Below are 12,850 nucleotides of genomic sequence, written 5' to 3'. Positions count from 1 at the left end.
TTCGGCATTTAAATTTGTTTTTAATTAATTATAAACATCATAGTTTTAAATATTAAAAAATTACAAGACTTGATTATGGATAGTTTTCTGAAACATTTTTGTATTATCTTACTTGTAATACTAAACTCGAATTCAGAAATATGCATGATTGCAAGGCACAATGCTTATTTTATATATTCAGCAAAGAAACAATCCTATTTTATTTTATCACAAGATAGCTTCCATTATTAATGAACCAAAAAGCATCTTCCATCATTAATTTAATGGCAAACAACTTACCCTTCAGACACATGTTACAGAGAAAACCAGAGTCCTGGATCACAAAACGTCAAACCTACAAACTTCTATATTTCTTCTTAAACTTTTGCACATTAAATTATTCATTTAATTCTTATACTTTCTCATTTTATGTTTTAATCTTATACTTACTTTAAATTACACATTATACTTTCATGTATTTATAAATTTATTTTTGTAGTGATCAATGTGCCTTGACTCTCTTAAGTAACATAACATACAAAAAAATTTCTAGCAGAAATTTGTTGTTAAATATACAATAGATATGAAGACTAAAATATTAAAACTGCATAGTTTAAAGACTGAAACGGATAACTTTTATATGCAGAAAACAGTAAAATGTTACAAACACAAAGATTAAATGTTAAATGCGTAATTAATTTATTTTATGATCGTTAAACATAAGTTTTAATGAGCAATGGTTATCCAACTTGCAAACCAATCCTCTTGAGTTAGCTACTGAGATAGGGAGATCATGTTACTGATAACTTTTGACCAAAACTGTTTCATTCTTGCTATTATGCAGTTCACGCAAACAGATTCAAGATTAAGGTTTTTTCTTCCCTCTTTATCGAGCGTCATTTTTCTGTTCTTGGTGTGTCAACAGTTATCAAACTCCAAGAGTATGTTTAAAAAATTAATGATTTTCTATCAAATTAAGCATATAAGTTCGTAATTTGTTTTTATACTATTACACTTTTAAAGGCCCGCAGTTAGACAGGTCTAAATTTATTACTTTTAATGAAGTTGAAAGAAGTAAAGAATGAACAATGTCAACCAATAAAAATGACTAAATTGTAGAACATATAGATGGAGCAATTCTTGAATGAATACAGTGTTTACAATTATTTCAATTTATCTTTTGAGGTTTGATTGTGCCTATAGGCACTTGGCCTATTTAAGAATTACTCAGAGAAAAGGAGTAACCATTGGCTAAGATGAGAGTGAGAAAATAGCACTAAACAATGTACATAGTTAGCAAGAAGTCACTTCTTCTTCATTGAGTGATAACTGCAAAGCATGTTCTGCTTCTTTCAGGAATAACCTTGTTAGCTCTTTCTGTCCACGCCTATATACTATAGCAGACCACTTGTTTCTGGTCATCAACTTTGGTTCCTCTGAGTCATTTGTCTTTGTGCTGAAATTTTGAGAAAAGCAAATTATACAATGAAATGGTGTGTAAATAGATGTTTCTGTATATGTTGTCTCTGTAATAAACAAGGAACATAGTAAAAATATTTTCATATAAGTTGTTTTCATAGGATATCAATAGCTTATTCAAATAAGTTGCAATAAAAAAGCATTATAAATTAGGCTTAAATGTGTTTTTGGCTAAGGATAACATTTTGGTCCCTAACAGGTTTTTTAAACTTTTGTCATTAATAATTTTTTTTACATGGTGAAATAAAAATATTTAGATAATGTTTTGGGGACAAAAACAAAGTAAAATATTTATTAAAGTTGGAAAAAGTTTAACAAAAACTATCAAAAACCAAAACCAAAACCAAAAAGCAAAATTTAGTAATTTATCAAAAATAAAAACATATTTAAGTCTATAAAGTATATGTGTAAGTTCTCCTAACTCCTAAACACTTCCACAACTTATGTGTGCTCATCAGTGGGCTCTGGTAGAAATCTCACATCTATTACAAGCATAACTAAATTATAATATATAAGTGAAGGTAAACATTAACATGTAAGTCAATTTTATAAGATTAATTTAGGATTAAATTCACTCCCAAATGGGCTCCATTAATCAATATGACTAGTCAAATATTTCCTGGTTGGCAGCTTAATATTGTTTTAATATTTGAAAAGCAATTGAAATGATGGACGACTCAGTGTAACTACCTGTACCCTTGAAGAAAGATAGGCATCAGAGTCATCATCCCTAATAATTAAGGCATATATGAGTACTAAAATCATGTATACTAATTTCTACCTTAAATTGCTCGTGCATTGTTTGCTATCTTCATGTTCATCAATAATAAGGGCTTTCCTGAGTAAATCAAGGTCATCTTCATCTGGTCCAGAACTCTCTTCAAGATTCATCATCCTTGAATGCAGTGAAATCAGTTAGGCATTGCACATAACATTTGATGTTCTGGTGTGTCCTTATTCACTCAAAAAATGAAATGATGAATTAAAAGAGATTAAAGCATCATTTGCAGAAACCAAATGGCAATCACTAGCATGCAGATTAGAAGTAGGTAAAAATCGTTTCAGTTTATAATTAACATATTCATATCAGAAATCATGGCTATGTAATTCCTGGAACTTACTTCACACGAAGAAGATCAACAAGCAATTGTAAAGCTCCAGAATCACCACACACCTCCCATACTGCTGATTGGACATCTGTATCTGATAGTTCTCTCTCCCTTTCAGGTCCAGCAAGCTTTTCATAGAAAGCATGAAAATAAACAATTAATGAAACATGTAAAATTGTATTGAGGTTGAAAGTGAATTGTACTAAAATGGATTGGTTCAGTATTTGAATAGTCATCAATAGCACTGTTTTGCCATATGCTCGGCAGTGACTATACAGTAAATTGTTTTCATTTAGTATTATCAGTCTGAATATTACTAAGTTGTAAGCAATTTAACCGTAGGTAAGGCAAGGGTTTTTGTTTCTCTTTCAAAGACAAAGAGGTTGTCATTGTCACTTAACCTGTAGCAGTTAACTAATGGAATGGGTAGGAAATGTGGTAAAACTAGATAGCAGACTAACGAAAGAAAGAGAAAATACAATTTCAGTGACAAAGGTAGGAACCAATAGTCTAACATTTCAAGGGAAATATGAAAAGAAAATTTTTGTATAGAAACTGAACCTCTTCCAGCATTGATGAAACCTTGTAAAGCTCTTCTTCTTGCATGGCTATGGTCCTCAAAGTAGTCATAAATTTCTCAGGAAACACTAGCTTGTTTGCGTAAGATGGCATCTTGCGCTGACCACTCCAACTATAGTTGCAAACTTGTTCAGCTTTTCCCTTTTTATCTTCTCCACTGATTTGGGTCCCTAACGGAAAAAACCCATTATCCAGAAACGTTTTGTGTAAAAGACATCTCATTTCAGCATTCTGTAAACATTTAGAGAAACAGAAAGTGTAATTACAGAAGTTGGAAATTTTAGAACAGAAAGATGAAGGTAAACTATTAGCATACCTGCACTTCGAGAAGCTGTCCTTTGGACTCTGAAAAGGAAATAGTACTCATTGCTTCTGTTGGATAGTGGACCTGGAGGACCAAACAATTCAGTCAAGGATTGAAATGCTATTATAGTTGCAACACTGATTGGGTAATTATTGCAAGGAATTGATTAAGAAAAGAGGTGGATATCACTAAATACTTTTACTAAAACTTGCCACAAATTCAAATTGCAATTAAGCAACAAATAAAGGGGGTGGTAGCCATAATTAAAAAATGAACACAACAAAGCTTCTCGAGAGTTTAAACTGAATTATGCTAACAAGAACAATCTGGGTGCGCAATGTCTAAGTATAAGTCATTACCATGACATAGTCATCTGTGTTCTCATCAATGACAAAACCATACAGATATAGAAGTTCCTGTGCCAGGTGGAAAAATACGAAAACCATTAGCACTTGAAATAAGCTTCAAAGTAACTTATACTTCAATTTTTATTTATATATATGTATATATCTATATCTATATCTATATCTATATGTGTGTGTGTGTAACTATATAAAAATGGGATATACCGCTTTAGTGTACACATTTTGTATATTCTATTTTTACTCCTGTAACTACCACTGCAAAGTATTATTTCTCTCCCAGATTCCCCAAATCACTAACTTCATCCAAAAACCCACATTTTACCCACTTAATTATTATCATGTGAACTTTAAAAAAAGATGTTTTCGCACATTTTACTATAATGTTTTCCAATTTGTAAGCATTTTATCATGATGTTGGTAACAAAATGATGTTGGTTTGAAAAGAAAAAAAAAATGGTAACAAAACAGCATCATGTTTTAGGATGTCACAATTTTGTTGAAAATTGAAAAATGTGATAGTAAAATGTGCGAGAAAAAACTTGACGGTAAAATTTGAAAAATGATGATAGTTGTGTAGTAAAATGCAACTAAGACATGCATATAATGGTACATGTGAACTCAAAGAAGTTAAAGGGGCAAATCTACAGGGCAACCCAGTCTTGCAGTTGATTGACAAGGCAATTATGTATCTGGGTCAATGAAATCTTTTGCAGTGAAGTTAAATATATTGCCAACAAGACATTACACCAGAGGTTGCCACATGGAAAACCTTATTTCCCCTTGCAGACTCCTCGGCTTGAAGCCCACAAAATTGGAGCTTAAAATGAATGGTAAAAATAGAACAGAAAAGTAAACGAGAATATAAAAAATAATATAGGAAAATTGTTTCAGTTTTGAAAACCACAGAACAATATAAAGTACCTCATTTCCCTTGTTTCCATAACTAATAGAAATTTCTTGGTCATTTTGCAAGTGACTTTGAGCAGCTTCGCAATCAACAAATGAAAAATGGAGAGAAAGAAAAATATAAATTAAATGGAAATTTGAAAGAAACTACAAATTCAGAGGCACAGAAGTGGAAAACAGTTATTTGGATGTTAACAAGGAGAATGAATGAAAAAAGAAAATTTGTTACCCAAAATAAGATACATGGAGAAAGGTACTCCTGTTGCTAAACCAGTTCCATCAACTTCCCACGTTGCTATCGGCTTCAGATCTGATTGGCCATATGATCAAGGTAAATAAGGCATTTGTTATATCTAACATATATTACATGAAGATGACACACCCAGGCATAAAGCCCGGAATACATGTTTATGGAAACAAATAGTTCATTTATCTCTCCCATTTATCAATGCGCTATGGCACCCTGAAGACATGAACATCATCACTTCATAATTTGCACCAAAGTTTATCAGAATTGGAGCAACAAGGACTGACATCTAAGCTGTTTGTTCATAAAGGCTTTGATATGATATCAAGAAATTAATTGACCAAAATCTATACGCTTTTGCACATCTAAGAATGGGTTTTGTATCAGACAATATCTAAAGGGGAACAACAAAAAACATTGAATAAATGAACAGGAAAGTAGAGTAAAAGTGAAACAAATATCAACGGTTCAAGCAAAACAATTACCATGGTTACAAAAGTCAATGCCAGGGACAAGACCCTCTACCCAAACAGTTTCTCCTGTCACTGTGCAACTGTTACATGTCTCTTTCGTTGTCAGATTGTTAGATTTTTTAACCTGGCTTCCTGCATTAAACTTCCCTATTTTAATACCATTTTGAACTCTCATTCATAGAAATACTAAATTCTGACCTTTTATTATTGGATACAAAAACAGAAGAGAAATAGGAAATCAGTGAGAAAAAAAAGAAGACAGACTCACTTTTTTCATCAGCTTCAGGAATGCAACTCTCATGATCATCTTGCATTTCTGGAAATACATAAGATCGAGGCATTGGAATGTTCAAAGCACGGGTCCAAAATACTGAATTCGCCCTAGAAAGAAGGCAAGTCTACTATCAACCTCCAATGATTTAGTTGCAGCCATTAAAATTCACTAAAGTACACCACATACCAAAGGAAATCTTCAAAGGATACCTCACTGCAAAAAGGTCAGGCAGAAGATAAGCAAAGTAAATGGACGTTTAAATTTAGCTAACAAGTTAAATAGCTGTTTGAAAACAAAATCTAAAATATTTAAATTCATCATTCTGAAGATAGTTGAAAGGTATATAGTGAAGGCATTTTTTAATGTAGGATGAAGAAATATTAACTGCAGATTGATATGGGGTATATCAAAAAGACAATGAAGAAATGTAAATAGCATTGCATAGAATGTCATATTGATCAATCAAATCCTATGTTCCTGTACTTCAGTGGCAGACTATAAACAAAAGAGAAGACGATATCTTGCTTTTTTCAACAAAGGACCATATTCTACAACATCAACAAATAGATTACTTACATCTGAATGAATTTTGTTGAATAGAACTTAATAGGAAAAGCAGCATAATATAGAACATTCGCATTTAAATCTTAATGCCAGGTGAAGTAGTGAACTAGTAACAAGTAAATTATACATTCACAAGTGTAAGACTCAATCCCAAAACCAAAATACATCATCAAAGTATATCCTACATTAATTAGCTCTAAATATAAGACATAAAAAATTCAAGAAGAGTAAACTGTTTTAATTATGAATTAACCACTTAAAAAACATAAACTAATCAATAAAAGTACAATTTTACCCAGCACATACATCTCGGAATTTCCATCAAGAGTCAAAAGTTTCTTCACTATATCCTTCACTTTAGTTTCATACAGAGAAAGCAGGCTCTTCTTCTGCAAGATAATACAGTTATCAAACATAGTGTTGAATAAGTGACCAGAAGGTAATACCAGAGTTGAACTCTGGCTCTGGTTGTGTTTCAAACAGACAAACACCATAAAACAAAACTAAACATGTTTACATGGAAGGTGAATCAGACAAAACAAAAAACTAGCTTCAGTTTATTTTAAGTGGTTTTTAAAGTGTATCTACTGCATGCTCCTTCAACGCCATTTTATCACATTGATCATTACTCCTAGAAGAACACGTGTAAAAGCTTCAGAACAGAGTGGTCACACAAACTACTTTCTGAAATTATGGGAAGCAAATACATATAAGGTCACACAAACTAGCTTTTGAAGTGCAGTGAAACAAAGACAAGCCAACACAGGAATAACCAGTCTTGTGTTTTTATCATGATATGTCTTCTAATTGGCAAGAAAAGCCCAACTGTAATTCAACTGGTAAATGGTACAAAAAGGATGAGTCACAAGAAAAATTACCTGCAATTCAGTCGCACGATATAATGTTGTTCCTCTTAGTTCTTGAAGTTCATCATCACTAAACCAAAGTGGATTCCCAAAAGTGGTTGGAAGCATATCGAGGTACCTGATTTAGTTTCAACCACCCAACAAGTGAAACTCACAACACAATCTGATTCCCAAAGTGAAACACAGTCAACCATACATACGGCTTCCATAGAGAATTCTTACGCAACCGCTCCACAGTCAATAACAGTATCATTAGTAACCTGTCATCTACATCTCCTTCTTCAAACATTGCTCTACATGCTGGTCCTAGGAGAGGATCTTGCAACACCCTCATTGGAGTAATGGCTAAATCTAGTGGAACAACCAACATAACCCCTGATTTTCAAAGAAAACAATATTACATTTTCTCTTTTTGGTGGTCAAGGCACAGAGCTATAAATATTCAGATGACAACACTAAGCACCTAAAATATTTTCCTTTTCTGCAGATGGCCATTTCTTTAGCTTCAAAGGCAGGACCAGCGCTTTCGAATTTCAATATTTTAAGATTATAACAAAAGAGAATTAACAAAACTTCACACACTTCCACATTCCAAACAACAACAATGTCAGGTATATTCTAACAACCAATGACACTAACTCCTTCTCTCTACTCAATTCATATTGATATTACCATCAGAAACATCCTTTTCAAAAAAGATGCCAAACCCTCGTTTTGAATCACACCACTTGATCTTGCAACCTCGTAGCTCCACCCCATTTGCCTGAATTCAATCCCAAATCAAAATTCAAAACTTATCAAAAGTCATCATTAGTATTCAACACAAAATCAAATCTTAATATAAGTTGCCCTTTGACCACAAATTCGTAAGCATGTTACCGAACCTGTAGCCACTGCATGAAAGTTTCGAGCTTTGCTTCTTCTGGGCTCGCCATAGCTACCAGTACCTAGTCAATTTTTGGTTTGCGCCTACTTGGATAAAAGAGGGGCCAAGGGCTTAAAGGGTTTAATCAATTGAGTAAAACCTTTCAAAAAAATAATAAAAATTAAGTACAAAATATAATAATACTAAATACTGAACTTTCTTTTTTAGAGAACAAAAAATAGTCAATATTCATTTAAGTGTTAAGAATAAACATTACAAAATTAGAGAAAATATTCAATCCATTCTTCCATTTCCCTGGTTTAAGACAACGAATATCAATTTCCATAAAATGTAAGTATTTTTAGAGAACAGATTCACTATCTAAAAAAATGTGTACTATTTATAATTTGTTTTTTCTCATTTCCTGCAATTTTTCTAGTAGCTTATGGAATGAGAAAATGAAAGTTGTTTTAGGAAATACAATTATATAATGAAACTAGAATGAGACCCGTCGTTGCTTTCTTTTTTTATTTTATTTATAAACTGAATATTATTTTATTATATTTAAATAATTATAATTAAATGATTTGATTATGTATAATTATAAATATAATATTTAAATAAAGAATAAATAACATTAAAAAAACTGAATAATTAATTATGTTTTTTTAGTTAAATTAATTAATACAAATACTAACAATAGTAAAATTAAAGAATTAATATTTACATATGATATTGACATAATTGATGAGTGATGTTGATGAGTGATGCTTAGTAAAATTATATTATTATATCATTAAAATTTATAATTAAATTTTGTAATTATATATTATATTAGAATAAAATGTGTATATTTATGTCACTGTGAAACCTAGATATATTGTACAATACGATCTCGTAAATACTTACGGATCAGACGTTTCAATATATGTTGTTTTCATGTTTTTTCAACTCCTCTTACCATTCAATTCTAAACAATAATAATAAACCTCAAATTATTTTCTTAGTATAGTTTGACGTATATCGATGAAGTAGGTTATTTTCATGATAAAGTATGTTTAAATTATTTATAAAGAGTTTTTTTTTTTAATTTTACCATAATTAAACTATAATAAGACTTATTATTTTATATACTTATTATATATATATATATATATATATATATATATATATGTCGAGAATTAGTTATTGTGTCTTCGTTATCTTTAAACCTATTAAGAGTGAATGACTTCATCAAATATCTTCACAACCAACTTCGTTAGCATATCAACATAGGTACAATATTACGTATGAAGATGTATATGACATTATTATATCATGAATTAAAATCTTTAATCCATACTTGGGTTTAACTTTAGAAACTGTAATATATAATTGATTATAATTAAAAAGTGTTCAACAAATAATTAACCATGACTAAAAAGTGTTCTACATATAATTAGTCTCATGGAATTAATTATTTTTGTTCTTAAATCAACAACAGATAGATTAATTAAATTGATGCATTCTTGGCCTAAAGCAAAAAGTTGACAACATTTTTGTAATGAGAAACTTGAATTTCAAGCTTGTATCTACAACAATGAATTGAAATCTAATATTAACATTGCAATATAATGTAAAATATATAAACATCACATTTTATAACCTGATTATTGGTATCATTATAGGCATCACAATTGATATACTTAAAAAAATTAACTTTATATGTTATTTTTTAGGGTTAATTATATTTTTTGTCTCTCAAGTATTATGCGATTTTGCTTTTAGTCCCCTAACTACTGTTTGTTCCAATTTGGTCCCTTATGTTTTGAAATGATTGGAAATAGTCCTCATTTTTGGACGCTGTTAGTTTTGTTTGACACCTGGCAAACAGACTGCCACATATGGATTCCGTTTTAAGCTGTGTAAGTCATCTATGTTTCTGCACGTGCTAATTAAAGAGGAAGACAACTAAATAAAAGAGGGGTTGGGAGAAGTTTGAAACCCTAAAATTTAAATTTGAGAATTGGGGCTTTGAGGTAGTGAGGAAGTGGTGCATATCGTGACTGTGCAAGCAAAGTTTGGCAAAGTTACTGCATTCTTCACTGATGAAGAGTGGTAGCAAAGGGTTTCCATGTACGCCGCGGAATACTGGTTCTAAAATGTCGCAAAGTTATGTGTCATCTTCAGAAATGTCATCCAAAGTCTGTGGGTGTGGGGAAAGATTGTTGCTCCTAAAGGCATCTACTGTGAAAAACAAAGGCGGATTATTTTGGAGATGTCGAAATTGGGCTGTAAGTTGAAAATTTCATGACTTTTACTGGATGTTGCTTTTGTATTTGTGGTAATGGTTTCATCTTTTTATTTCGCAGACCAATTCACATTGTAATTACTTTGAATGGGTTGATGATGAGGAATCCGATTTTCAAGGGAAAGAAACTGAAAGTGAAGCCAATGGTGGGAAAAAAGGTGAAAAAGATAAAGTTTCTTTGAAAAGGGAGAAAATTATACTCGATTTGATGAAGAAAAATGAGAAGTTGAAGATGAAATTGCAACAAGAGAAAAAAAATTGGGACATTCCTGCTTTTTTTATTTGTGATATCGTGGGCCTCAACAATTGTAATGGTGTTCATGTTGTTGTTCAAAGTTAATTGTAATGTTTGAGATTACTTTAGTGGGAAGTGTTTTGTATTTGTGATAATGGTATTTTTGGAATGGTAATGGAATTTGAAACATTTGGTTACTGTTATGTGTTAGTTTTTGGAATGGAAATGGAACTTGTAGCAGTGATTAATTTTTTATTACTGTTATCCGAATTAGTTTTTCATTACTGCAACATATCCACTTATTATTTCCCATGAATCTCAGAATGTGCAAATTTTGCTTATTACCAGATTGAGCATATTGAAATAGAACTCACGACAATGAAATAATTACAACATAATTTACTGACATAACAAAGTGGTCTGAATTGTTTTCATTCATAAACAATAAAAAGTTATTCAACATGAGCTGTCAATAAAGTGTAGCAGACAAGTGGTCCATAATTGTCAATACAATAATCCAACAGTTCTTCAATCAAAAAAGTGGTTCACTATCACTATGCCCAATATTCTAAAACAGTGCTCCACTATCACAATGCACTATATTCCAGAAAAGTGGTCCACCATACAAAAAAGGCAACAAAAAAACTTGATTCTTTCACATTCACGTGGGTTGTGCGGAAGTTGCAGTACTTGCTTGAGACCCTAAAACCTGTGTTCCCATTCTTCTTCTCCTTATGGTGGTTGGTGCTATTTCTCCTTGGTTGGTGACTGCTGCAACCCGTGGTGTGGATCTGGTTCTACTGTGGAGCTTTGGTTTGATGTTCCTGCAGTGTTGCTAGCTACACTACCAGTTGTATGCATCTGTCCCTACCAATTGGGTATGAATTAAAGATTCAGAAGTTGTATTTAGGAAGAAAAGAAATTGTAAATATTACAAATGTGCGTTTACCTTTCTATTTCTGATTCCCCTTCTATAGCTTCTTATGTTATGGCCTAATTGTTTATACCTGCTACACTTGATGATAGTATTCTTCTTTGAAAGTTTGGAATGGCTGACATGTTCATCAACTTCCCTTCTTTTTAGCTTTATGGGTCTCCCAGCTGGAGTTTTGTAAATGGATGGCAGTAGTTATGGTTGATTAATTTTTGGCCAAAGTTGTTGTCCATTGATTGGGGTAATTTGAGGGCCATAAGAAGCCAGGTAGGCATCCCTTTTGTAATACGCATGAACATAATCCTCTGGGTTTTCTACCTTGTAATTAATGGCTGCCACAACATGTCTACAAGGTATACCTACTAAATCCCAAAAATAACAACTACAGTTATGATTACTTAAATCAACAATAATTTTTTCCATTATGAACCCCTGCGCCACTTCAAACTTATAATCCCCTGCCCATACAGGAAGCCAATTCCCATTTCTTTCTACTTCTCTGTCCAACCTTTTCTGTGGTTTAGGCATCACAGTTCTTGAATATGCATTAAGTTTCTCTCTAAGGGTTGCAAACCTACTCATTATATATGATCTAATCCATTCCATCATACTAATGATAGGTTTATCCCTAGCCAATAAAATAGTACTATTAAATGATTTGTCACAAATGCCCCTTCACCAATATCTCTTTTCCTCTTCACTATGCTTGAATTCCATTTGAATGATTTCCACCTATCCAAAACAGGCCCAATCTTCCTAACAGGTGGATCAATATCCATCCCAAATCCATCATCATCATCTGCCACCCTCTTTTCTTCACTGTCATCTAATTTCTCTCCAGCTAAACCTTCTTCATCTTCACAATTAACATCTTCAACCACTACTTCCTCTTCTGCTACCACATTCTGTTGAGCCACAACTTCATCTTCTACAACCACATTCTGTTAAGGCACAACTTCCTCTTCTACAACCACATTATCTACAGCCACTTCTTCCCCTTCAACAACCACATTATCTGCAGCCACTTCTTCCTCTTCTACAACCACATTGTCTTTAGCCAATACATCCTCTTCTCATACCACACTCTCTTCACCCAGTACTTCCTCTTGGCGTACAACATTCTTTTCACCCATAAATTCCTCTTCTCCTACCAAATTCTCTTCAGCCACTACCTCCTCTACTACACCATCACAAATAAAGTGAACGACTTCAGGCTGACTAGGTACATGTTGAACGTATATATCAACCTCTTCCTTAGTCTCCTCTACAAAGTTAGCTAATGCCATTGCTTCCTTGTCATCATTCAGTATTCGTAGATTGTTTAATAGCTTTTCTTTTGAACCCTTCCACCACAGTTTAACATCACCCCCGAATTTAAACT

The 12,850-nt window shown here is 32.4% G+C and overlaps 1 protein-coding gene across 2 annotated transcripts; it reads right to left on the bottom strand.

Moving 5' to 3' along the window:
• Positions 1-1,070: 1,070 nt before the first annotated feature.
• LOC114183365 (SET domain-containing protein) lies at positions 1,071-8,182 on the bottom strand. 2 transcript variants are annotated; one of them, XM_028070376.2, is made up of 16 exons: positions 8,030-8,182; positions 7,818-7,908; positions 7,346-7,520; positions 7,158-7,263; positions 6,586-6,668; positions 5,902-5,928; positions 5,710-5,822; positions 5,454-5,573; positions 4,951-5,031; positions 4,737-4,801; positions 3,810-3,866; positions 3,463-3,534; positions 3,129-3,377; positions 2,580-2,695; positions 2,240-2,353; positions 1,071-1,435 (listed from the first exon to the last, which is right to left on the bottom strand). In XM_028070376.2, exons 1-16 carry the CDS (start codon positions 8,078-8,080, stop codon positions 1,273-1,275), a joined length of 1,683 nt encoding a protein of 560 aa, XP_027926177.1. In that variant the 5' UTR covers positions 8,081-8,182; the 3' UTR covers positions 1,071-1,272. The 2 variants fall into 2 exon arrangements, with proteins under 2 accessions (XP_027926177.1, XP_085530112.1); XM_085673986.1 differs by having other exon boundaries at positions 7,609-7,908; positions 8,030-8,106.
• Positions 8,183-12,850: the final 4,668 nt, after the last annotated feature.

Source organism: Vigna unguiculata, chromosome 5 (assembly GCF_037176805.1).
Source record: "Vigna unguiculata cultivar grain cowpea cultivar isolate G323 ecotype 2 chromosome 5, ASM3717680v1, whole genome shotgun sequence".
In the NCBI taxonomy this organism is placed as follows: Eukaryota; Viridiplantae; Streptophyta; class Magnoliopsida; order Fabales; family Fabaceae; genus Vigna; species Vigna unguiculata.
The sequence above is the reverse complement of the archived record's forward strand: the minus strand, read 5'-3'. Positions and strand labels throughout refer to the sequence as shown.